At 25.0% G+C, this 27847-nt stretch overlaps 2 protein-coding genes across 6 annotated transcripts in view; one reads left to right on the top strand and one right to left on the bottom strand.

Annotated features, from left to right (window-relative positions):
- LOC112596496 overlaps window positions 1-19227 on the top strand; it is a 33033-nt gene extending 13806 nt beyond the window's left edge. The window contains exons 2-4 of one of the 5 annotated variants that reach the window (XM_025342208.1): window positions 2313-2382; window positions 6789-7238; window positions 17134-19227. In XM_025342208.1, coding sequence (XP_025197993.1) covers window positions 17242-18933 — 1692 coding nt within the window. In that variant the 5' untranslated portion in view covers window positions 2313-2382; window positions 6789-7238; window positions 17134-17241 and the 3' untranslated portion in view covers window positions 18934-19227. Of the gene's footprint in view, window positions 1-2312; window positions 2383-6788; window positions 7239-8372; window positions 8449-17133 lie in introns of those variants that run through there. The other 4 variants (XM_025342209.1, XM_025342210.1, XM_025342213.1 and 1 more) reach the window with 4 other exon arrangements.
- A 690-nt stretch (window positions 19228-19917) lies between these two features.
- On the bottom strand, window positions 19918-25150 carry LOC112596497 (DNA primase large subunit-like). Its single transcript, XM_025342214.1, has 10 exons — window positions 25022-25150; window positions 23669-23832; window positions 23470-23585; window positions 22914-23132; window positions 22348-22566; window positions 21939-22079; window positions 20638-20817; window positions 20378-20573; window positions 20126-20299; window positions 19918-20045 (listed from the first exon to the last, which is right to left on the bottom strand). Exons 2-10 carry the CDS (start codon window positions 23814-23816, stop codon window positions 19951-19953), a joined length of 1488 nt encoding a protein of 495 aa, XP_025197999.1. The 5' UTR covers window positions 23817-23832; window positions 25022-25150; the 3' UTR covers window positions 19918-19950.
- Window positions 25151-27847: the final 2697 nt, after the last annotated feature.

Raw genomic sequence — 27847 nt, 5'->3', positions numbered from 1 at the left:
TACCCAATGTCAACAGCAAATTAACACAGATCACACATTAAAATTACTACGACTAATAAAATCGATTTACTATTTGCTTGATAAATATTATTTTTTATTAGTTATTACTTATTACTAATGTGTTTTAATCGAGCACTAATTCTATCCTTAAAATACTAACGTTTTAAATCTATTATTAAAATAACTCAACGAAAAAGTTGGTCGGTTGCTGCTACTCGCATCATCTATAAATTTAAATAATTACAATATCAAATAAGCAAATTTATTTTTAATTTTGTTTAGGTGTAAATTTACTTTCGTGGGTAAACTTACCAATTATTAAATTTTTGTATTATATTAGAATCTCGATATTTATTAAAATTTCATTAAATGTGTGATGTACAATTTGTATACTTTTCCATATTTTTACACCCTTCTGTTTTTCAACATGTTAATGCTAATTTTGCACAAGTAAACAGACAATGCAAATATGATAACCAACGACCCCTAAGATCCCCTTTCTCTTATTTTATATTTATACCTATGAGTGTATCACGTTTCAAACTAAGTGGATCTTTATCTTTTTCACCATTATTCGTTTCCACCAAATAAGTATTCACCAACGTTTCCACCATGACAATTTCTACAATAAGCTTATATTAAAAATTGTTATACTTATACAGTAATAAAATATATAATATAAAAAATATTAAATTTTATAAAAAAAAAAAAATGGTTAAATTTAAAATTATATATAAAAATAAAATAATATATAATATGTTTATATACTGTATAAGTTAATTTAAAATGACATAACTTTTACATACAAACGCCAATTTTTAAATGTATAGATTATGATTAGTAGAAAATTGGAAAAATTGTATAGACAATGTCAAGTGTATTGATACATAAATATACATTGTAATATTTTATTGTATGTTAAAGGGTTATTGTACATATCGGTTATATTAATTAACCGATATAATATCCAATGGAAAAATAACTTATGAAACAATGAAAAGGTTGCACAGTTTAAATTGTACATTAAAACTATATGTGGTGAAATAAAATGTTAATTGTACATGTGTAATTTTTAAAATTTATAATTTTGTAATGGCTAAAATCATTTTAAGTAAACGTGAAAACAAAATAATATTAGTAAATAACTTAAAATTTTGTATCGGGCCAGTTAACATATCTAATGAAATTATTCATTAACTATATTTAAAAAAAAAAATTAATTGATTCACAAAAAGTATATACTCATAATAAAAATGAAGTATTAATTATTATCAATAAATTTTCTACTACATTAATTGAAAGGCTGTAAATTATAAACTCAAAGTTTAAAACAAAAATAATTGATGATCTGTTTAATAGTGGACACGGCCACGACGGGTGCTGAATAACTTAAAGATTCGCAGTGGGTAGGTCGCGCCGTAACACTCACGATCACTTGAAGGAAAAATTAAATTAAAAAAACTAATAGCAATTAGCCGAACACTAACGCGTGACTTATATTTGACAAAATAAACAAATAATCGGCAGAACGACAAAAAAACATACAAAGTTACTGTCGGTATGACTTATTGTGTTGATGCGTTGCGCGGTGTAGTCCGATTCACATTTCACGGTCAAAATAAAAGTAACCGATCGTCTGTAACTGATACTCGTCCGGCATGACTATCTTCCCGTCCCACCTTAGGCCTTTGCGACATTGATGAGAGTCGACGGTGTTGCATCTTTACCCGTGGTGGCGGTTGTGACGGCGTAGACCGGTCGCTGCGGTACCTGTACTTGATATTCGCGACCTTTGCATACCATGTCAATAAACCAAACTAAATTATTTTAAAAGAAATATCTGAAATGAAAGGTTCATCTAATTTCACTAATTATGTCTTAAAATGACTAAGAAAAAAAATTGAACTACTTGAAATTTCAAAAAATATAGCAGAGGTAAATAAAATATTAAGCAATATAGCACGAATATTAAATACCTAAGATTAAAATTTTTTAATAATGATGAAGAAAAACATAAAATCATTTTTACATGCGATATATATCATATTATTATAGTTTTTAATATAGTGTAGTATAGAAATTGTTTTGGTGGAAAAGAAAAAGGTACACTTAAGGTGAAAACGAGTTTTAACGGAAAAGAATAATGAAAACTTAGTAGAAACAGGCTATGCTCCTACCCATTACTCATATATCACTAATGAAATTTGTTAAAAAAACATGAATCGAAGAAAACTAAAAAATTATATAAATAATGATAATATATATTTTTGTTTCTTTCATTGTGTCACTTAAGATAATTACGCACGTTATAGATATGTTGTACCGGTGTTTGGATGTTCGTGAAAGCAATATAAAAGCTGTCTCCGCGGACCAAAAAAAAAGGTATTTGGATGATACATATTTAATAAATATTCAAAAAATGATAATTAATAGCTAATAATTTATTAGTAAATTAAAATAACCTTAGATTGATTTTATAAAAGAATAGTTATAACTTTCGATCGTAAGAAATATGGGTCCCCTGATTAGGAATTTATGTAATACCTATTTAGGTATATTTATACTAGGGTTTAGAAACATGTTTGTAAGTAATATTTCGAATAGATCAGGTAAATGATTTAGGGTCATATTAGTCCATTTATATTTTTTAGTGTTCATGTTTTTATGTATTCCTAAACCTTTTTAAGTGTAACATAATTTCCTTCTTGAGATCTTTATATTCTAATTTAACCTCTTACTTTTTTTAATAGCACTGAACTTGAACGAGTTTCCCACATAAATACAATGGTTAAAAGAGCGCTCAAAGTTCTTGGAGTCATCATATGCAATACTAAATTATTTAAGTTTGCTGGGTGCGTTTGAACTTTATACCATACCCTCGCCCGTTCTCTTATTGATTACAGATCCATGGTTTGGCAGCCAGGTTAGGACTAGCTGCTACTCGAACGTGTCCAAAATAATTTTTTAAACTTTATTGTTATCAAAATGAATATTTACCATGATCCACACGATTACTTCAATATATTATTAAGACAATTTTTTAATGTCCCTACACTTGTCTTTCGTCGCGATAAAGTAGACTTGAACTTCTTAAATTCAATTCTAAATAGTTCTCTAGACATTCCTAATCTCCTTACTGCAATTCCTTTCAGAGTTCTTTCTCACTTTTCCAAAAACAAATTCCAATTTTGTGTTCCAACTCACAAGACCTCTTATGAGCACAATCATATTTTGTAACGCGTGCTTAAAACTGCTAACAACAATTAATCTTCAGGCCCCTCTGTTTCTACTACTACTTAAATACTACTTAACTATATTATATGTATATTCTGAATTATTTCTATCTAAATTATTTTTGTATCTAATTTTTTATGAGTTCTAGTTTATTGTTTCTATATAATCACGCCTATACCTTATTAACATATTTGTATACTATGTAAAAATTTCCTTTTAAACAATAGGCCATACATTGTAACGACTTATCTACTAGCATATAATGCTACTGGTATAATTTTAAAATATATTAATTAAATTAATAAAACACACACACACAATAATTACAAAATTTAAATCAATAATTGTTGCCATTGAATATTATTATTAATTTTAGTTGAATAATGTTATTAATTTCACTTTTACTCGATACACATATTATTTATTACTGTAATTTGTCGTTTAGTTTGGCCATAGATTTTATACTAAGGTGTGAGGTTTATAGGTTAGGCACATACCTATTTAAGCATTTAGATTACAAATACGATGGTAAATGTTATTATCTATAACACCGACGTCAGTGATTCCTAATTACGGTCAATTTGTATTTATCGAGGAAGTGAGTACATTTGTGAACGTTATAATGAACACTCAATTAATGTAAAATTATAAGAGATAATCCGATAACTATTTCACACAGTCAAAATCTCAAATACAGTCATAGAATTTTAATAATTGTAGAATTATTATTAAAACTATTAGTGATAACAGAAAACAAGAGATAGCAAATATACGTGCATAGGTCATAGATATTAAATATCTATGGCGTAAGATTAGACTCCCGAAGTCAAGACTGTAGATCTTAAATGTAAATCCATCGTTATAAAAAATAATAATAATATAACATGATTGATATTTATTTTTCGAATTTAAATTTTTATATAATATATTGTGTATATTTAATGGATAAAATGATGCTACAGTCGCAGTATGAACTACGGACGTGTATAACTTACGTTTTTTGATATAAGTGATAAAATATTTTACAAGGCGTTTTTCACTAAACAATAATATACTACCAAAAGCAGCCGTTTTTACCTGTGACATCAGTTAGTATGTAAATCCACCGGAAGCGCTGTATGGCATCAGTTATTTAGCGGAGAACATTCAAGCAAAGGTTTTTTTCCTCTCGTCGCACAATCGCGCTATCATTTACCAATAACTATGATAGCTAAACTGAACCCACGATGTAGAGAAGATAAGGTGACACTACTTCCCTATCTCACAATGTAAAAAAATGGATGCCAAAATGTACGGCAAACCAGGAGTTTGGAAATCTCTCAACTGAGTACGCTACTATTCGCCCGGAGACCTATTTTATTTTAAGTTGTTATCCGAAAATATATTCTAATATTAGTTTATTTATTTGTAAATACCAGTAATAAAATTAGTTACAAAGCAATTGAATGATTATGATTCATGATTTAGATAAGATAACTTACCACAACTTTGATGATTTTAAACAACATTAAAGTTTGAAACCTTGTTTATATATATTTAACAATGCCAAAAAAGTGTTATGTACCTGGGTGTAAAACAGGTTATGCTAGCGAGTCAAAAAAATTAAAATTGAGTAATGAAAAAACCCCAACATTATTTAGTTCACCAAAGGTATTTAAATTTTATTTATTTTTCAAGTTGATGATTTATTTCTTCTATAGATGTATATGTTGCTATATTATTACTTGCATTTTTATGAATTGAATTCATAGAGATTTCCATTTATAATATACATATAATAATATTAATATACCAATAAATTACACTTATTATTGTATAGATAAAATCATTTAAAATAAATTATAAATCATAATTTAGGATGATAAAACTCGAGAAGTTTGGAATAAGTAGTGAGGAACAGTATTCCTCGAAGTGATAGAAAATTAACGCAAAAAGACCACGTATGTTCTCTACATTTTGACTTTGACAGCATCATTAAATATGATGAATTTAAAATAAGTAAAGGTGTAGTAGAAAAATTAGAAAGAACTACTCCAATTTTAAAATTAGAGACAGTTCCAACAATTTTTCCAAGTCTTCCAAAATATTTGACCAAAACTATAGAAAAACGTCCAGCACCAAAATTACGACCACAAATTTCTGGAAAAAATGAAAAAATAAATTAATTAAATATATTTAATTATGATACTCCTAAGGACTTGCTAGTTTTTGATTCAGAAATGTTAAGCGGATATGTTGCACGAAAAATGAAAAAAATGAATCCAGCAAAAAATTGTAGTGCATGCAGTACAGCTCTATGTGCTATGCAGGACAATCAAGAAAATGAACAAAGGGAAAATTTATTGTCATTAAAGAGTCGTGGATTCTTAATGGTTCCATCAAGGATTTATATGAAATAATATATCAGGTACCTTATGGATAATGTATTTAAAAAACAAATAAATTAAATTAAAATATATACAACAAACTAATAACAATAAAATTACATACCTACCTATTATTTTCAGTTTGAAGACGCAATATGCAAAATATTAACATCTACCAAAATGCATAAAAATATATTATTTGAAATATTAGAATATTTGGAAACTAATAATTTAAAAATTATATCTATCGGTTACAATAAACATGGACATTTGCTAGCAAAATCCATCATAACTTTTTATTTGCAATGTCGGATGCATTTTACATGTAGGTACAGTAGAAAATACAGCTAGAGAAAAAAATAAAAAACAAAAAAATCTAGCCAAGCAATCAAAATAGTTATAATTTATATAATAATAATGTACTTGACCAATAAAAAAGAATATTTTTAATTTTAATTTTATAATACTACATTTTACCTACACTTAATAGTTTTATTTTTAGATAATTATTTATACTTACTTAATAATTGTTAGTTTTTCATTATTTTAATAATTATACAAGGAGCATGTAAAAAAATGTTTATTTATTAGTTAATAAGTTATTGATAAATTTTAATATTACTAATTTAATGTTTCATGACTCCTGGCTGAAAAAATATAAATATAAATATTAGTGAAATGTAAATAGAAGGTAGGTATTCCTATTCCATTATTTTAATTATAGAAAATAGTTCTTACCATTGACATAAACATATTGAAATATAATTTATAAAACTATTTATAATCAATGAGTCAGGTTCAACACTTGGTAAGTTTTAACTTCAAAATCTTACATTATTTTATAAAGAAAATCCTAAATCCTATATAAACCTCATGATTTTACATGCAACAAAAAGGAAAAACAGGCCTCCGGGCGAATGGTGGCGCTACCTATCGTGCACCCGCGGTACTATCAATTTGCCGTCCAAATTGGCATCCGGAATGTTTACGAGTGGTATCACCTTATCTTCTCTACATCGTGATTGGACCCTAAAGACGAGAACGCCATTTTTTACAAAAATATTGTTGTCTCTGTTGTTGAAACTTCTCCTCTCTCTCACTATCGCACCCACACCCGTAACCTAACGCCATTAACACGGCGTTACAGAAGGGTCAAGTTGTATGCTACAATCTCCTTGGTGTTTACAGGAACCGTTGGCATCTCACTGTATTATCAGTCCGTGACCTTGTTGTTATGTCCATTGTCGCAATAGCGCGCAAACAGTATTCGCGTGATACATGGGACTAGCGTTAGACCGCAGAACTTGTTTTTTTTGCACCGCCAATCGCCGCCAATATTGACCAAGTAGCGCCTACGCACGTACGATTCATCGGAGACGGAGTGGCTGTCCTTGCCGAACACCGTCAAACGCTAGCAACACAGAGTACTCAATATAACCTCGTGGGACACGCCGTATACTCGAGAACACCTTTGTGGCGCGGCGAGATAGCCAGTAGCCACGTGGTCTGCCGACATTTAGAATCAAGATTCGCTCGATCACCCAAGCACCGTGTGTTTTGTGTTCAAAGGTTCAGACTCGACCGAGTTCACCGTCTTGACAAAAAGAAGAGAAAGCGCACGTGACGAATGCATACATGGTACGATATTTAACTAGGCATGTATAAAATCACCTACACGGCTACACGTCTTAATAGTCTTAATAGCATAAAAATAATAATTTATCTTACGTCTTAAATTATTTTTTTATAAACATAAATAAGCATTACTTTGTTAACAATTCAAATTTATTAAAAAATGATTTATCGGGTTGGCGTCGTCCCCGAACTCGACTACCGAATGGGGCAAGTATAGGTATTGGAACATTTGTATCGAGGGATGTCTGGGTAGGTGTAATATTGGGATTGAGTGATTCCATAACTCTGGATGATTTTGTCAAAAACAAAAAAAAATGTATAATATATAATTTTATTAATTCATAATACAAAGTTTAAAGGGGTATATTCTTAATAAGAATAAATAGGTACCCAGAATTTTTCTAAATTGTAACTACGTTTCCATTAAACTTGCATCAAACTTAATTTATTTATATACCTACCTACTTTAAATTAAATAAATTGCAGTTTATTATGATATAATGCTTTATAATACTGATCAGTAACAATTATATCGAAACCGGTATTGGAATTGTATTATTACGATAAGGCTTGTGTTGTTTTTTTTTCAATTTTCATTATCGATTCGTGGAAAAGGTCACTATTATCCTCAGTCGTACAAAGTGCGTATTGACAATAATTCTCACACAATGCGTAAATGGATTTATGTTAAAATCCGATGTTTGGACCATCTGGTACATTATTTTCCATTCGAATTCTCGAATTTTTGTATCCCCCCTGCCAAAAGCTCAAACTCCAAAACAAAAAGCCACACGTGACTGATAGCAAATCAGTCTAGTCGGGCAGAGTAGATTGAGTAAACTGAACATAGATACGTGTTCAGTCTATTGTATATTTGTGGTGTTTTACGAATGATAAAAACGACTTAAAATTGATAATGGAACATCGTTTACGTTTGTATGTAATATATATTTATTTTATATTTATCAAAACAATAACAAATCGATGATTTGGAAATAAATAAACATGTGTTTTTGTTCTCTGTTACTTTACAATCCGGTCCAGACTCCAGCGTCTGCGTCCACTGTTTATTTCTTTGGCAGAAACTTATAATTTTACTTCTCGTATATAAAATTAATTTAACTTTTAACAGCGTATGTACAATATACTTCCGTGTTATAACATTTACTGTTTTCAATAGATCATAAAATTATATAGAAATAGTGAAAATCGTGTGAGTATCAATTATATCAAGTACATTATTATTGAATAATAGTGTGAATCCTTCTATTTCAATCATTAGTAACTATAACACTAGTAACACTGATTATGCTTGTTTACTTTGTTTCCACTTAAATCATTACTATCTTGATTGCGAAAAATGGTTAAACATACCTACTTGTTTCTTGTTAAGAATTAAAAGAAATGCATATTTTTAAAATACCCCTTAGTTAACAATGTAAGCTGTAATGAATAGCAGTTTTAGATCATTAATAAAATTCTCAAATTTTCCATGAATAGCAGTTTTAGATCATTAATAAAATTCTCAAATTTTCCATTTCATAATGCCACGGAACACAATTTTATATTATTGAATATTTTATTTTATATTTTTTATAATTATCGAGTTTCTCTGTTAAACTTTGTTTCAAGTTTGTAATAAATTAGGATATTATAACAAGTTTCTCACTAAAAAAAAAAAAAATAAATTATTTAATCGATTGTACTTAATTGTGTAGATATTATAATTGTGCTATTATAAAAAAATTTTTAATCAATCTTTATGATACATGTTTTGACGTCCAAGCCTTTTTCCAATAGTGTAGTGGCTGTTATACTTTCGAAATAACTTAAGAGAGAATATAGTAGGTAGTAATAACTAAGAATTATTAATAATATGATCCATTCATCTTTGTTCAACAATAAATAATAATACCTGGTATTAACTTTTCATAAACATGTAATCAATAAATTTAATCTTAAATATACTATGGTGGTATATAACTTATCTATTAATTGTTTTGAATGTAATATATGTTATAATTATTATGGATAATTCATTAGATTAGTATACAGTGTCATAAAAAGTTGATGTCTTAAGCGTATAATTCAATGTGCTATTACGAGATCATGGAATATTTTAGAGACTTGCTCTTATAGTTATAAGTATAGAAAATTTGAAACTATAACCAATAGTCAAAATTGTTTTTAGAGTTAAGTATTGAGTTTTGATATGTATAACAGAATAGATTAAATTTATTTCAGTATTTTGTATTTATACAGCTTTTGAAGCTAGTTCACCCAAAGCAATTATAATTAATAAAATCTAGAAATAACTGCTAAAGTATTGGGTCTTATTACTTGATATTATATTTTTGATTAGTAATTTATTATTATAATTAAATACTGTTAGTCTAATTTATTTGATATTAATTTGACTTTTTTACTATTTTAATATTAAAAACTAAAATGTTAGGCCTTTATATGGTACTTCTAAATGAAGAAATAGCTTTCTTTAGCTTATAACCAACTGGTCATGTAGTAACTTTCCAAAATTTTACATGATTAATAGAGATAAAAATATATCAATTAATATTATCCAAATTAAATGACTTAAGTGTGTTTTATATTACCAAGTTCTTTGATTTCAAATAATTATAAAACATGTAATCAATTAATTTAAAATATCCCAAAATTAAACCTGTGATATGATAATTAATAAATAACACCAAATAGTTTATTCAACTTTTGATTAAAAATAATTACTATTATTTTAAAATAAATACATAATACTTTATTTATTAAATTATTTTAAACCAAATTTGTAATACTAGTAATATTATATAATTTATAATTGATAATGAAGCAGATGAATTCCTTAATATAAATCTAAATTTTAAAACTCATGATCACATTTTATCATTTTTAGCTGAGGAAAATGCATCAGATGATATTTTTGGTGCAACTAATAAAATACAATTTAGCTAAACAACAGAATTGTTTAAAAAATATCCTTTATTTATTATAATGTAAGTATTATAAGTATTATTTAAATCAGAACTTTAAAGTATTTTTCAAGAAATTAATAAAAGCAAGAATACAATATTCTAATTATATAATATTATAAAATAATTTAAAAAATAAAAATAAAATATTATATTCAATATAATATTTATTCACCTATCAAAAATAAATTTGTTTGTTGCACAGTTAGAAAAAATAACCACTCCCAAAAAAGTTAAATTTTTGTCAACTTGCATATAAAAATGCTCATTTTTCATTTTTAGTATATCTTAGGCAAATAATTGTTCACAATTTTTTAGATATTATTAAATATTTCATAATGTTTTTTTTTTAATCTTATTACAAAAATATATATATATATATATAAATCAATTAATAACTAAAAATAAATCTAATTATTTTAGATGTAATTTATTTATTTGATTTAGGTTTTAGAGATTCTATTTTAGATAATTAGAGGAGAATGGTATATATATATATATATTTTTTGTCTATCATCTACTTTCTGAGCAGTAAAAATGCTTCAATCTTCAATTTCAATATCCTTTTTGTTTTAAAAATCAATGTTGTTAGTAATTTGGATTCAATAGAAAAACAATTTTAACACTATTCTTAAAAACTGGGAGAACAATATAATAATGGAAAAATAAGAGTTTAACAAAATTGATTTTGTTATAACTAAAAAATGAATAACTGTATGTACTTTTATTCACCCAATGATTATTTTAATATTTCCTACACATGAAATTTTTTAATATTTTGACTTTTTTGAACTATTTAAAGGTATAGCTTTAAAAAATGTTTGTTGTAATTCGAAAAATATTAACTCACTCTCCATCTATCATTAAACTTACTTTAATTTTTTTTAAAGGAAACAATTATTACCTGTAACATTTATACAAAAATAATGGTTCATTTTTATATTTTTACAGCCATAGGGCTGTGAATACATTATTTTTATCTTATCGTTCCACATAATATTTATTATAATACATAGTTTGAATTAGGTACAAATAATTTCTATTTTGAATTTTTTTATTTATTTAGCATTTTTAATTCATCATTTCTTTTTGGGGGAATTTTAGGTCATTTTTCATATTTATTATTTTTTCGATATTTTTAATAATTTTTTTCTTATAAACAACGTTCCACGTATTACGTCATACTATATTAAAAGGATGTCAGTGCGCTGTTTATTTTCTTCCTCTGGCAATTGTGTAACATAGACAAAACACATATTACCAAAATTATAGGGCATAGTAGTTTTGCGGGGGTTTAACATATCGGTTTTTATTTTATTATTATTTGACTCAGTATTCAATTTTCAAAACGAAAAAAAAATTTAAATGATGTTAAAAATTGTTTTAAAACAACATTTTACAAATCAATATGTCATACCCTTAAAATTCTTAAAAAAAATTATTTTCTATAATTTTTACTATAGATGATTTACTCTAAAATTATTCAAAAACATAATAATGTCCAACTGTGTTTTGTCTGTGTTATGTGTGAGCCAGAGATAGAAAACAAACAGTATGCTGATGTTTTCTTAGTAAAATCATTAATTTAAAATATTTTATTCATAATAGAATTTTATTTTTGTTATGATGACGTAATGGTCGCTTAAAAAAATAAAAATTATCGCTAAGGTTCTAAAAATATAATTAATTGTAATACAATTAATAAATAAGATGGCGTATCGTTTACGCATTGCTATTGTTCATTTTTTCGCCGTCTCATTTCGTCGTATAATTCTTAAATTATTTATTTTTTTAAAACATAGTAGTGAAAAATGTACCATTTGAAACGGTCTTAGTACTAAACTTAACTCGTTATCAATTGATTAATTCCCGATTATTAAGTATATAAAATAAAATGAAGTTTGTCCTGGTCATAAGGTGTCGCATAATTATTATCAGTATCCATACAATTTTGTTTTAAATAATTATTATTTTGAAATTAATAAAATATTGAATAAAAAATATTGAAAGTGCATTGAAAACTGTGATACTCACGTGATAGTTTCTAATGTTTACACTGTGTATTCCGATAAGTTATATGAGCTAACCAGATCAGAATTGAAAAAAGTTTTGGTTGGGATCCAACATATTTTGTAAAATAGGTACTGAACACATATTCACCTCTAAAATGTTTCAATGTCTGGACCTCTGGACCCTCCCCCACTCCAGTTACGGCCTTGTCTAGGTATATTCAAAAATAAGTTCGATGAAATGGAACCATATAGCGAGACGCGAGATACGGCCGAATCAGCGAGTTGCACATTGATTTTTGGATTATGACTTATGAACGTTTCACTACATTTAAATTTCGTACATTATTTGCGTATCAATTTATTTAACAATATAATTGGAATTGATAGAAAAACTCGAGTCTTTTTTTATAATTTGTCTTATATTTATAAGATAAATTTTATATTATATTATTTGTATAACATCATGTTTAATATTAAAAAAAAAACATAGATATTTACCAAAGTCGTGTTGTATGTTACCTGCTGCTACTTCATTGCTATAGTTTGCTATACTAACCAGTGAAGTGATAAATTGTTACCTACTAGAAAATATTGCATATCTATCTCTCTTATTCTTTTATATTTTATTACTGAAAAACAAATGTGAGTTGAGTTATTAAGGTAATCAAAATTAACGGTCATATACTCATAAATACTATACTTACTTTTCTTGAATTATGTGAAAGCAACCTATGACTTTAAAAAACAGTAAAAACATTTTAAAATACTTGACAATAATGGTTATTGAAAATACATTAAATAGCTTTTTGTTAAATAAATTTTAATACGCTGTAAAATAACACCTAAAATTAGGAAATTCTACCGAGTTGGAAGAATATAACATTTTTAACAGATAACATTTTAAAATAAGTATATATACACATACACATGTAAGTTGGTAGGTGTAGCATGTTACACAGGTATCATTGAACCGTGACTGTAGGTGTCTTGGTGCCTAACTTTAACTACTTTCACCAGTTTTTGATTCATCAGATGGCTTGAAAAACTGCGGTCATGTGTTCAAAACTTATTGAAATTATAAAGCCAATTTTAAATCGTATATAGCTTAGAATCAGCCTTTTTTTGGATAATGTCTATTCTCGAGCATAATGTAATTGAATTTCGATAAATAATATATTAACCATTTTAAAATAAAAATGCTAAACTATTGAATTAGAAGAATTAAAAAATTCTATGCTAATTTTGAGTTAGTGTGTGTCATAACTGAAAATATTTCAATTTAGACAGTTATAAATTTGAAAAATGTTTTCATTCTAATATTATTGAAATAAAATTGAAAATTAACTGCTCATTTATAATACTAATACTTATAGTACCTAATAAATTAAATGAAACTGAAATTGAATATTAACACATTTTAAATGTTTGTATACAAATTTCGACAGTGGTAATCGTAGGTGATACACCTTGAATTTGAAGGCTTAAAATTCTAATAAATCAACATTATATTATTTATTAATTTATTATATAGTGTGATCACGATTCAAGGTCCTATTAAATATCTCAGCTGGGTGACCTTGTATTGAAGTGAATATTTTAGAGGGCTTAGTTGGTACTTGAATACACATTTATTTATAGTTTTCAGATTTTTCACACTTTTAGTGTGCTCATGCGTAATACAACTTACATTTTTTTTTAAACGTTTTTCATATAAAAAGTTGTATTCCATTTATAAAACTGACCAAGTTAGAGAAGTCCACATTTGAATTTATGCCATTATTCGTGTTTGACACAAAATTTCAGTTAAAACCACTGGAAACAATAAAATAAATGTTTAATTTGCTTTATCCGTTTACAAATAATAATTTAATAACATCGTACGTCGTTCAGATGAATATCTCGAGTATATGATAATTTTTATTTAGTTGACAGTATTGATTAAGGCGGTAACTACGACTGAAATTTTGAGGCAACTTGAATCATGTTAAGGACATTATGGTGAAAGTTTTAAAAAATGTATAAGATAAATTAATTAAATACATTTTATTTTGTTTTATAATATTAATATTACTATTATTAGAATAACTGTTTCGTTATAGATAAATTTGATTATTACAGTTACGAAATAAAAAAAATAATGTTTAATTACTTATTTTATTATTTCTTAATAATTATATTATCTTATTATCTAATAGTCATTAAAATTATTGAAAAATAAAATTAATTTCCACTTTAAAAATGGTTAGAATTGTAATCATATTATAGCAGTCAACTGAATTAACATTATTCCATACTTGATATATTCATCCGGATGACGTATGATATTATTATTATATTATTATTTGTAAACAGATAAGGTAAAGTAAACATTTATTTGGCATTTATTTTATTTCCAGTGATTTTAACTGGAAATGTTGTTAAACACGAATTTTGTATACCAAACTCACGTGTTGACTTCTCTAACTTCAGTCAGTTTTATAAATAGAATTTTTTACGAAAAACGTTTAAAAAAAAAAATGTATCCAAATATCTAAAAAATAAATGATGTTTCTATTCAAAATATTTAAGTTGTATTGCGCATACGTATACTTAAAGTGTAAAAAAATTCGCGATCAGGAGCTTTGTTTATTATTTTCTGGATTTTCGTCTATGATGGATTGCGTAAATATAAAATTCAAACACATAAATGCATAGAGTTATAACATAGAGTCACAATTTATATGATCACGTGGTATAATAATCCAAAAGTAATGGTTTTTCTTCCATAGAGTTTACTTAGTGATAATTCGAATATTGTAATAATTTTAATAATTTTTATTTTACACTGGAATTATTTCTAGTCTCATATTGTTATTTCCGCTGTGCTAATTCGTAATAAGTAATAGCTAATTAATAAATAGTTCTAAGCAGGGTGTATTAGTGAAGTATCACACATGTGTGTGAGTGAGATATATGCTAATGCCACGAACCAACTTGAATGGTGTACATTTAGGAGTCCAGGCTAGGTTAAAATCTAAACAAAATTTGGCAAAATTATCTATTGCGCTTCACATAATTTTAACTTGGTTCTAAACGATGTAATGAATTAACAAAAGTAAAAACGTTCTTTAGACTTATGGAAAAAATTTATACATTTTTTTAAACAATATTAAACTTTGGCAGTTATTATCTTCAGAGTCATCAAATATTTTAGTTACATTAAAAATATTATGTACTCTTGATTGGTTATCACTTATCAAGGTATGATTCTTTATTAGCTATTCGACATAATTACGTTGATATTTTAAAATGTTTATATAAAGACAAAATATTTTAAGCAAATTATTTAAAAGTTCATATGGAATATGATATTTTCAATTTCTATTCAGGGTAATTTTCATTGATAAAATTCTGGAAACTGTAAATGTTGTATCAAAAGTTCTTCAGTATCCCAAACAAAAACTGAGCACAACAGTTTTTTACTTTAATTTTGTAAAAGTCATATTCTAACTTCATCTACACACTTATTCTCCAGATGTTTTTTTTTTTTTTTTGAATCCGCTTAATACGAAAATCTTCTATAATATTTATCAGGTCTTCTTGAATAAATTTTTTTGGTAAAGAATTTGTTTTTGTATATATTTGTATATAAGGAATGTATTTTACTTAATTTTTTTTCAATTTTTTTTTTTTGTCGTGAAAGTTTTAATTTTATTCCAAGCTATAATTGATTTAGTTTAAATACATTGATATAGAAATTGTTACTGCATAATTAATATCAAGTAACAAATTATCAATTAATATTGTTTCAAATTTTTACCAATTAGTCATTAAAGATTTCGCCATGTAGGTATTTAATATAAGTATTAAACTCGCCTTTGCAGACTGTAACACAAACTTAGGTACTATTGTTTACTTAATTTTTTTTTTTTTAACTGGTATCATATTTTTTATTTTAACAACAAAATTTACAACTAAACAATTAAACACAACAAGTAATAATGATAAATTGATTTGTACATAACATGAAATATGACACAATGACCTAATTGGATTATTATTGATGAATAGTCTAAATAAAAGAGGTCTCTACACCACTTTTGTTTGAATCTGCATGTGAGGTTGTCTAGAATTTGGTGGGAAGTAAGGTGACTTATGTTAAAGTTAGTATGGGAGCTGAATTTTATGTAAAGTTTACATAAACAGTTTTTGTGTTTTGGTTTACATATTTAATTTTAAAAATAAGGAAAAATATTTCTATTTTAATAATTATGTTTTATACTTTAATTATTCGAACTTATCAACAAATAATTAATGAGTATTTTTCTTAAGATTTTGAATTAAACTTATATAGATCTCTCTTTACATAATTTAGTATAGGTAATTATTTATATTTGCATATACCTTATTCCAGCTTATGTTTTAGAGTTTTCGTGTTTAAAGAATAATTAATTATAAATAAAATAAAGTTTGTTAAACCTAACATTATGAGTATAATAACAAATATTGTGTTAATTATTTCATATACTAACATTATTATGTACCAATCACTTTAATAGATATGAAATGGTAATTTATTTGTTGAAAAACCATGTTGAGATCAAATCAGTGATACTAAATCTGTTATCTATAGGAGGTTTCAAATTGTGCCCTGCAAATGAAATATCACAAATTTTAATTGTGTTAAATTTTCTTTTTAAATATAGGTATTTTGTTTCTTTTTAAAATAAAAAAAAAAATCACTAGGTATTTAATTCTAAATTTTAAATAATAATAAAATATTATACTTATTTAATAATAAGTCTTAAAAAAAATTAAATTGTTATTGTTACATTCTAGGTATAAATATTCTAAAAATCATTTAATTAAATAATTTTAATTTTTTCGACATTATTAATTATAATTTTTTTTTTTTTTTTTTAGCATTGATCAAGCTGTATCAATTATAGATGATTCATGGTGTTATATGAGATTTTTCAATAAGTATTTTTGACAATAAAGGAGTTGCAGTAAAAAAGACAATTAACTGCAATGGATCAAAGGAAAAGAAAAAGGGAAAATTCAGAAAATAAATATTTGACAAATATTTGTGATGAAGTCATTTATGTTATAAAGTCCCACGTACCTGAGAAATTTCCTGATGATGTTTTTACAATTAAGTATATTGCTGATATACATAAAGCAGTATCAAAACGAATTAATAAATATAAACTTCCAATATTCCCTACACCTGAACATTCATTAAAATATTATGAGAAAATAATTTCTTTAATAGCCAAAAAAATTAAGATTACAATTGCAACAGAACTATTAGAAGCTGATTATTTTTCAATATATATTGATTCTTTGCCAGACACTGATGAATCAGCGATTTATATTCGGTATGTTAATGATGATGGTATACCAGTAAAACGGTTTCTGGATATTATAAATAAAAAAGCAGATAATGCTTTGCAAATAATGGATATAATCCATATGGTACTTGACAAATATAGTTTGTATCGTAGTGGTTTTATGGGACTATCATACGATATTAATAGTAATTTACCTATACACAGTTCTGGTTTAAAGAGTAGTCTAAAAACAATTAACAAATTAGCTGAAATTTTACCATGTTCATCGGATTCTCTAAGTTCAGTTATGGCTAAGGCAGCATCTACTTTCTGTGAAGGAAATAATTTTCTTACAACAATTGATAAACTATTGAACTTTTTATCGTCTTTTAAAACCCAATGGTATGAGATACAAATTTTATTAAAAAATCTGCCTGAAATTAATAATTTATCGAAAAATAAATTGCTCCAATACCTTAATAGAAATTGGTCAACAATTGTAAACGCATTGTTTCAAATATCTGAAAACTTGAGTTTTCCTCAAAAAGTTCGTACTCAAGCTTTTATAATTATGGTGAAGATTAAAAGATTGGAAACATGTATCTTAGCAATGTTTTGGGAAGAAATTATAGAACTAACTACAAGTTTTGAAGATAAGTTACATTTACTTGTGTCTACTGAATTTAATTTCTACGAGATTCTTGAGATTTATCAATTACTAGTAAATCATTTAAATAATTTTCGAACCAATGAAAAATTTATGGATTTTAAGACTCGTGCGTTTCAAAAATCTAAAATTCTACATTTCAATAACAAACATTATGTCGAACAACCACAAATGAGATTTCCTGTTGATTATATAGATGACGCCGAAAGATTTAAAACCAACACTTACTTTTCAATAATAGATGAAATACAATCTGAATTTAATAACAGAATTGTTATTTACAATGATTTGGCACTCAATTTTGACTTTTTAAATACAATCTCAGAAAGAAGAATAAATAGAATACCGAAAATTGAAGCTCTACTATATAAATACCGAGAACTAACATTCCACATTGATAGCGAATCGTTTGACTTATTTGAGCTTTTTCCTAAATATGTAATAAATAATCCAGACTACCCAACTACTATTAAAGGAGTTAGTACTTTTATAAGATTAGATGGGTTTAAAGAACATTTTTCACAAATTTCTAAAGTGATACAAATAGCATTATGCATTCCAGCTACCAATTGTCCTGTTCAAAAATCCTCTTCTGAATTAAAAAAAGTTATAACTGCTTTGGAATCAATAACAAACAAGGACACCTATAAATCGTTATTACTCATAAATATGGAGAGGCAATTTTTCGATACAATGGACTTAAGTCATGTTACTGAAAACTAACTTCAATAAACTATTGAATAATTATAATATTTAAGATTAATTGTTTATAAAATCAGTAATGTATTCATAAATAATGTATATGTTTTTTTTTTTAAGATGTACTCTCCTCAATTGTAATTATAGGATGATGAGGTTTTAGCAATAACCCTAAGGTTGCCAACTTTCAAATTGCATAATGTAAGATAATTTTTGATGTACAATTATTATACCTATCATAACTTCTTGAAGAGATTTAACTTCAAAGCATTGTTAGACAGAACAAATTAAACAAATATTAAATGATTGGCAATTCTAGATACCTCTTCATATTTTCTATTATATTATTGTATAAAATTATTATAGTTAAATTATATGTTGCTAAATAAATTTAAAAAAAATAATTTATATCCTAAATTTAAATTATAGTACTTACTACTTAGATAATTAAAATATTTTTTTAAATTTTAACACTTTGTTAAAATAAAAATTGTTTTTATTGTGAAGAAAATATAATGTTTCTGCACTTGTTAATTTATAGTATTGAAATTTACTTCCTTATATTTACTGATAAGTTTTAAAATTTGTTTTGTTTTTTTTTTTCGTAAAATAACTAATATTCTAATAACTATACTTTTATACTTTTTTAATTTTAAGGTATTTTTTTTTAATTATACATTTTATATATTAAAATTTGCTACTACTTTCTAGTTTTTAAAAAATTTTAACAAATCATTTATTTCTTTAAATATTAAAATCTAAAAGATTTAGTTGCACACGATAAGTCATATTATATGATGCTTGCATAAGTATAAATTAGTTTAATTAGCTAGCAATCATTCAAATAAATTTTTTATTAAAAGTAAAACAATATATTGTACAAATACTTATTATTTGTATTTACTTATGTTGAGTAAAAAAAATTATTGTAATTAATTGAATAACCCATTCAGTTTTTGAGTAATACTTAAAATAAAAATAAAAATGATAAAAAAAATATATTATTGTACAAATGTTAAATTAATTTTTTTGTTTCGCATGTTAATCGCAATCCATTTTATCAACAAAATCAACAATTGTTTGATCAAATTCTGTATTGTCAATATCATCTATCACAGATGAATCATTCATATGAGCTGTTAACATAGCAATATGTACATTAGATTTAGCTTGAAATATATTAAAATAAATAAAAAAAAAAAAAAAAAACACTTACAATCATTGTAAAATCCATTATTGATCCCTTTCAGTTTTTGACTTTCTTCAAAGAATTGGTTTGGATGATTGATAGCTGTGCAAGAAGGTGGTGCACCATTAAATGCTTCAAAATATTTTGTACAAGCGATTTGATAATGTCCATTTTGAGACAAATTTAAAATTTCCTGAACACCTAAACACAAAAATGTTGATAATAGTTAATAATTTTATGTTAAATTCACTATAATAATATAACTAAAAACACTCATACTTTGAGTTGGAATATTAGAAGCCTCGAGTAATTGTTTTAAAGCTTGACTACTAGTATGTTTATATGGGCAACCATGGTATTCATCCAAACTCACTGCGCCCATAATTATTTTCATACAGCTGTAAGGTGTATAATTTACTTTTTTTCCTTCTTTGCCATAATTATGTCTTATATTATAACTATATTGTTTATCAAACTAAATTGAGAAGAAAAAAACATTAATCATCATTAATAATAAATACAAATCAAGTCATTTTTACTTTATCTGCATCCATTTTCTTGGTAAATTCTGATCTCCATAATATCAAAGCTTGTTCGAGCGGTAATCCTGCTCCTTTTAAAAATAGTCCATACTGTTGGCGAGCTTGATGTTTCAAATGATGTTCGGTCCTCAAAACTACATGCAACCGTTTCATACATAGAGGAAATGACTTTGAAGACTAATTTTTAAAATATTTAAAACAAAAAATGAATAGTTACATATTTTTACATTAATTATTTTAATAGAATTAATATTATACATATATCCCAAACACATGTTTCATTTTTAGTTTTTTCTGTATTATTAATGAATATTAACATTTTGTTTCAGTATACATAAAATATATGATGACTATACCTATACGTTATAAAAACTGTTACTTTTTAAAAAAAATGTTATACTGAAAAATATTTTTAGCTGTATATGTATTTAATTATGAAATACAACATTTTTAATATATTATTTTCAAAACAGAAACAGCATACTATTATGAAAAAAAAACTAAACCTCATCAATAACAAAAACAAGATTCAAAGGGCAGAGTTAAAACTTTAAAATAAATGTTAATAAACCACAGATATCTCGTTGAAACCCAATTTCACTCTATTCTAACAATCAATATCAAAATGTTATACAAAATGTGTAAAAATGATGTAAGTATAATAAATGTTTTTGACACATTTAAAATTGATAATTAACACAAAAATGTATAATTTGAAATAAAATATAGATGTAATGGTTTTTCATACCATTATATCCTACACATGCGAGTCATCTTACATTCATTTTTTACTATCTCAATTTCACCATATATGTTTAATTATTCTTAAATAATTAATAAAACTTATAATATTAATCCTTCAGCCTGCAACATATACATGAGCCAAACCAGTCTCATTTCATTGCTTCCTTTGTTACCAGGTCATTTCAGTTAAGTAAAACATATAAACATGAAATTTAAATATGTGTTATATAATACTCTGAATTGAATAACTTTATGTCTTGTTTTACATTATTAATATTAAAATTATTTCATATTTCCTAGTTAGTTTACATCTCACCAATAGATACACAGTACCAAAGAATAAAAATAGACAATGTTTTTAAGTTTTATTGATAGTTACTATTATTACTAAGTCTCAATAACAGTGACATAATAATTCTATCACTGTTTAATCTTTAATGGGAGATGTAAAATAAAATTATTTATTTAAACCAAAATGAGAATTAACTTGTTTTTCAGTAACACGACAATGCAGATGTCATATAACATAATAATAAACTTGATAAAATACTTACATGATCAATAGTGTTAATAGATAAAGAAGACGTGTTTTCTGTGACAGAATAATTTTTACCCATGTAGGACTGATGTAAATATTTGATAAATGCACCAAATCGTTCATCTTCACTAATAACACTGAATTTTTGAAAACATTTCTAAAAATATATTATAATACAATTAGACATTTAAATACATTTAAATTGAAGATTTTCATTTAAAAATAGTTTTAAATTTTAATACAATGTATATATAAACAAAACTTAAAAAATGTTAATACCAGAGAAACTAAAAGTTATATAATATGTACTATATGTCTATATATATTAAAGAACATTTATGTAGTTTACAATTTATTATACCAATAATTTCAATATTTTGTGCTTTTTTAAATAAAATCATATTAAACTGTAAAGAAAAACTCACTACTAATTCTTGAGAAAGTTCTGAACGAAATGTTTGACAAACACCGGAGATAACATCAGTTTGTATGACATAAGCAAATCCATCACAGAGATATACTTTTCTATTACGAACTAAATCCAATACTTGTGTCCAGCGAACTTTAAAATACTCATTATTGTTTCCAGCTGTAGCAAAAGAGCCCATGTTATCAACCATCATTTGATGTTCTTCTTCACTAACCTACAAATGATTTATAAAAATATATGATATAAATCACAATAAATTTAGGCAATTGATTGCATGATATGATGTATTATTTAATAAAAATATGATATAGTGTGTTATATCAAATGCGCATAAGTTGAGTTACATCAGCATATAACATAATTAAACAAATGCTAGAATAGCAATTACACAAATATAAAATAAAAACTCTTAAATAATTAATTTAATCTGGCGTATTCATAAAATATTATAATAAATATAATATATTGAAGTTTTAATAAAAACAATTATTCTTTTTTGTCTAGTACAGTATTATTGTATTTTCTTTCTTATAGACATTTTTTTTTTTTTACATTACTTACTGCTGAATAATTAGTGTTGTTAGTTGATAAAAATTTAAGTTTGTCTCCTTTTGAAAGAAGTGACCAACGTAATTTGAACAGTTCTATTTCTCTGTTGATAAACCATTTCCGTAACTCATCAGTTTTGCAATAAATTAGTCGAAGAATAAAATGTGAACATAAATCTCTTTTTCTAGCATCACAGTTTTCATTGTAATCCTTATAAATGCCACCCTTAATCTAAATAAAATAAATAACAGTTACATTAGATTTTAAATATATTTAGTACAATAATACACATTTTCAAGGTATTTATAATATTTTTTAAAAATAAAGGATTTGAAGAATATAAATACAGACTAAATTAAAGATATTAATAATTTTCAAACTACAAATATAAAGTATGTAAAAGTTTAAATCCTCATATTTTAATAGTATTAACTTATTAGTTATAAGTTATAACAGTAGATAATATTTAAAAAAAAATACTTAAAAATTTTATTCAGAAATAAAATTTAATATTATAAGTTAGAACTTATTATTTTTATATTTTATCTTTTAAGTATAAAATACATACCAATTTATACATATGTTTTAATCCTTCTTTCTTTATTTCTTGAACTACGGATTTAGTAAAATCTTCATAATTATTTGTATTTCCTTTCAAACTTAATTGTTCCAATATTTGTAAAACTAATCAGAATATTAATCATAGATTAGTATTTTAAACTCCAAAACAATACATATTATTTTTATATCTAATTTTTTTGTCTTACCCTTTAGTCTTTCAACTGCCCATTCTTCAAATTCGTCCAAATTAATATTAATGTCAGGAACTTCGCGATAAAGTTGTAAATCATGATCGCAAGAGGCTTTTTTAAGTCCTTCTAAAGCTACATTCTTTCTGCTTGGTGTAAAATTCATTATCACTCAGATAAACCTTCCATTCAAAAAAATATTTATTAATTTAAATAATAAAATTTACAGTTAATATGGTGTAGATTAGCGGTTCTCAAGAATGTTAAATAAAAAAGCATATACTCAGATATTTGATATTGACTAGTGATGTAAATTTATTATTTCACCCTTTACTTTTCATAAATATTAATTATTCTACACTAAAACCAATTTTAGTCATATAATATGGTGATAGTAATAAAAGCGTTCTTGATAAAATACATAATATTAATTTTATTTAAGTTTTTTTAATTTTTTTAATATAAATATAATGATAGTATCAAAGTACATAAAAATGTCATCGAATTGGTTAAGAAATTGTGACTTGTTATTACAATTTTGCTCATTTTATAAGCATTTCAAAATCAATACAATTATTTAAATATATTTCCATGATAACAAAATAAAATATATACAGATATCCATGAATAATAATTTTTAAATTGCGACTGTTTGTTAAAAATATTTTCAATATATTTGATATTTAAAGTTGATGAATAAAACTTTACTAATTAATTTTATTACAAATACAATTTTAAATTGATAACCTTAGTTAAAAAAAATCCAATTACTTATGAAATCAAGACTGAAACCAAGATTAAATTAAAATATAGAACATTTTGTAAGGTAAAATCTGTTAAGTATCTAAAATTTGTCAGTATAGTCGCCTGATCTATAGCACAATTTGATACTTATAATGCTCTAAAAATGCAGTTAGTATATAAGTGTATCAAAGATAATAATTGATTAGTAATTCCAAGGGTATTTAGCTCACCAAGTAAAAAACTATAATCAATTAAATGAAATGCTTTACTAAAATCAAAGCTATCTAATGTTAGACATAAATACAATATACGACATTATTTAGAACGGTTAACTTTTTGACTAAAAACTGTGTAGTTGATAAATTATTATGTGATTTAAACTAACTTTTATTTTTGTAAGGGTTATCTGATTAAAAATCTTAGAAAAATGAGGTAAGAGGGAAATGGGTAACATTGGAAAGGTGATTCAATTTAATAATAGGAGTTACAGAACAAATCTTCCAAGTATTTGGATAGTATATATGTCAAAAAACATAAAATTTGGCACTGTAGAGGAGTATATTAACAAAATATTACATTTAGTTACATACACAAGCACTTGTAATAATAATAAACCAAAATACTCACAAATCAATTACCGTCCAAGTATTTAATTTCACCAATTAATTGTTTAAACAAAATTCGAAAAAACTAAACACTGACGACTGAACCGACCGATAGAATACAAAATTGAAAATACATCCAAAATGAAATGCTATTGAATTTATTGTTATCATAACTTTTGTTTAACACGAATGTACCATTTGGCGGGAAACGAACACGCGAAATAAATTATGATAACAAATAGCATAAATTACCTCCATAAACGCAAATCATAATTTTATTATTTGCGTTATGAAGGTAATATCTATTCAAAGACGGATTGTCCCGTTACAATAACAAACTTAATGGCCTGATAATATTTTAGAAATTAAAAATATAGTTCATGAAATAACTCAGGAATATAATATACATAATGTATAAATAAGTATATAAATTATCTGCTCGTGTGATTTTAAGTAAGTATAATATTAAACGATAATTTAATATTAATATAAAGTGATCAAGTATATTATCGATAAGCTATTTTATATTTCGTTCAGAAGACAATTTATACGATGTACGAAACATACATACAGATGGGCGAATAACCTGTGTAAGGATTTATTTATTAAATATAAACTACAATAATTATTTTTTATACTCGTAATAAGTAATTACTAATAACAACGGCACCGCACACAGGTGCTGATGCTCGCTCGCACTTATCGCAAACAGCAAAAACAATGTAATGTAACGTAGTCCCGTATTTTATTTTATTTGTCTGCGTTAAATGAGACTAAAATAAATTATTCTAGGCGAAATCGTGGAAACTAGTGATGTTAAGAAAAAACAATACATGAATTATGTAAAAAAAAAAAAGTAATGCCAAGTAAATTTTAATAAAGGTAGTAGATAGGTACATTAAAATGTGTACCTACATCTAAATATAAATGTTAGATACATGTGCAATGTGTATATTTATATCTGTATTAAATTTTAAACATATTCTTTTTTAATGATAAAGGGTTTTTCATCATTATTATATTTTTTACATTCTTATGATCAAATTATTTTTACCAACATTTAACACTGCCGAATTAAGTGCTTTTATTATTTTGTTAAAATATTAGTTATTAACAGTAATTTTTCATTGTAGGTAATACATTTTTTCATAGGTAGGTAGGTATATATAGTTTGTAAAAAAGAAGTAACGTTGATTGTAACATGATGCTAGTTTTAGTTTTATTTTAAAATATAACGTCCATGAGTAATGTTTTATACATTATATAGATACTTATCTACTAACTTCACATAGGACAAAAATAATTTATTCATTACTACTTAACGAAATGGGCTAATTTTGTTTAAATGAAGTTGAGAACGTCATAAAATTTAATTTAATCAAATATAAGCATTTAATATTATTATATTTCTAAAGAAAAGATCTAAATGATGAAAAATTACCAATAAGTGACTTCGTATAATAAAAATACTTAATACTAATTGCATTATAGGTTATAAATTAATTTAATTATAAAAAAATATTATTATTATAATAGCACATAGGTATATAAATTTCATATGAAAAATAGATTATCATTAAGTGCATAATATACCGTTCTATATACCTAGGAATTAGGATTGTTATTCGTTCCGGTTATAAAGGTATGTCCCAATGCTCGATTGGTCATTTAGGTTGTCCTAGCTAATAGAAACTGAGAAAAATAACTTAATAATAAACCATAGGATAATATATAATATATATTATATACTGTACCATTATATTATTATATTTAAATTATTTGATTTAAATAACCACATTTAATCGTTATGATTTAGATTTATTTTCCACATACGAGTTAGTATAAAAAAATAAAATATAAATACAAATATAATTGTTAGTGGCTTATTCATGATTACGATGTATACATACGTATTTTTGCGGTTATTTATGTTAATGCCTAAAAAATCGTGTGAAATTATAATATGAATTTAATACTGATAAAGAAAATAACTCAAGATATTATTATGAGTACTCTATTTATAATTAACTTAACAAAAATACTTTCAACGACTTAAAAACTTAACCTACCCATATTATTTAATTTAACCTGCAAACAAAAAAAAATCGACAAATTTTGTCAATATTTGAAATTTAAATAATTATAAAAATTAATTTTCTACCGATAACCATCCTTAAAGTTAAGAATTGAAGTATTTTTTCCATATTTATCGTGTATACATAAACAAAGAAAAATATATTGTAAAATCAATATATATATTGCTCTACTAAGAATCTAATAGGTACTTAAATCCCTGTAAAAATATTATAATACAATACTAATTACTCTAAAGTACATAAACTCTGTCACATTTTTAATCTAATATTTCTCCTATAATATAGACAATGGACATATTAGTTGTTTCATTGTTAAGTTATGCATATCCAATGTATTGGCATATCATTAGAATCTTCAATACAGTTCAGGAGTATTAGTCAACAATAATCCTAACAAGTAACATTCCAAACGTTAAGTATTATAATAATAAAACACAAATATTAGACAATTACGATAACGACTGGCAAATCCACAAGATCGCAGTATGTTTATATTATAATGATTTTTATTTTTAATAATATCGTTTTAATAAAAACATAATTTTAATATGCAACCTTTGTTACAATTTATTACATATAAAATTCATAATATTATACTTCATTTAAATCATTTTTTAATTTTCTATTTTATTTAAATATAAAATAACCAATCTTTCATATCAAATTTAAATCATTTTTTAAGATAACATAACTCTTATTTATTATAAATATTTATGAAAAATACCTATGTGGCTATGTGTTATACTACTTAA

The sequence above is a fragment of the Melanaphis sacchari genome, unplaced genomic scaffold, assembly GCF_002803265.2.
Source record: "Melanaphis sacchari strain LSU unplaced genomic scaffold, SCAv2.0 Contig323_pilon_pilon, whole genome shotgun sequence".
Taxonomy (NCBI): domain Eukaryota; kingdom Metazoa; phylum Arthropoda; class Insecta; order Hemiptera; family Aphididae; genus Melanaphis; species Melanaphis sacchari.
The sequence above is the reverse complement of the archived record's forward strand: the minus strand, read 5'-3'. Positions and strand labels throughout refer to the sequence as shown.

What these genes read in the sequence shown, in the direction of transcription:
- LOC112596497 (XM_025342214.1), bottom strand. Translation starts at nt 23,816, where the DNA reads ATGAATTTTACACCAAGCAGAAAGAATGTAGCTTTAGAAGGACTTAAA. An exon ending in GGCAGTTGAAAGACTAAAGG is followed by an intron (nt 23,586 to 23,668) that starts GTAAGACAAAAA and finishes TATTCTGATTAG; the next exon opens with TTTTACAAATATTGGAACAA. An exon ending in ACAACACTAATTATTCAGCA is followed by an intron (nt 22,567 to 22,913) that starts GTAAGTAATGTA and finishes AATCATTTGTAG; the next exon opens with GTTAGTGAAGAAGAACATCA.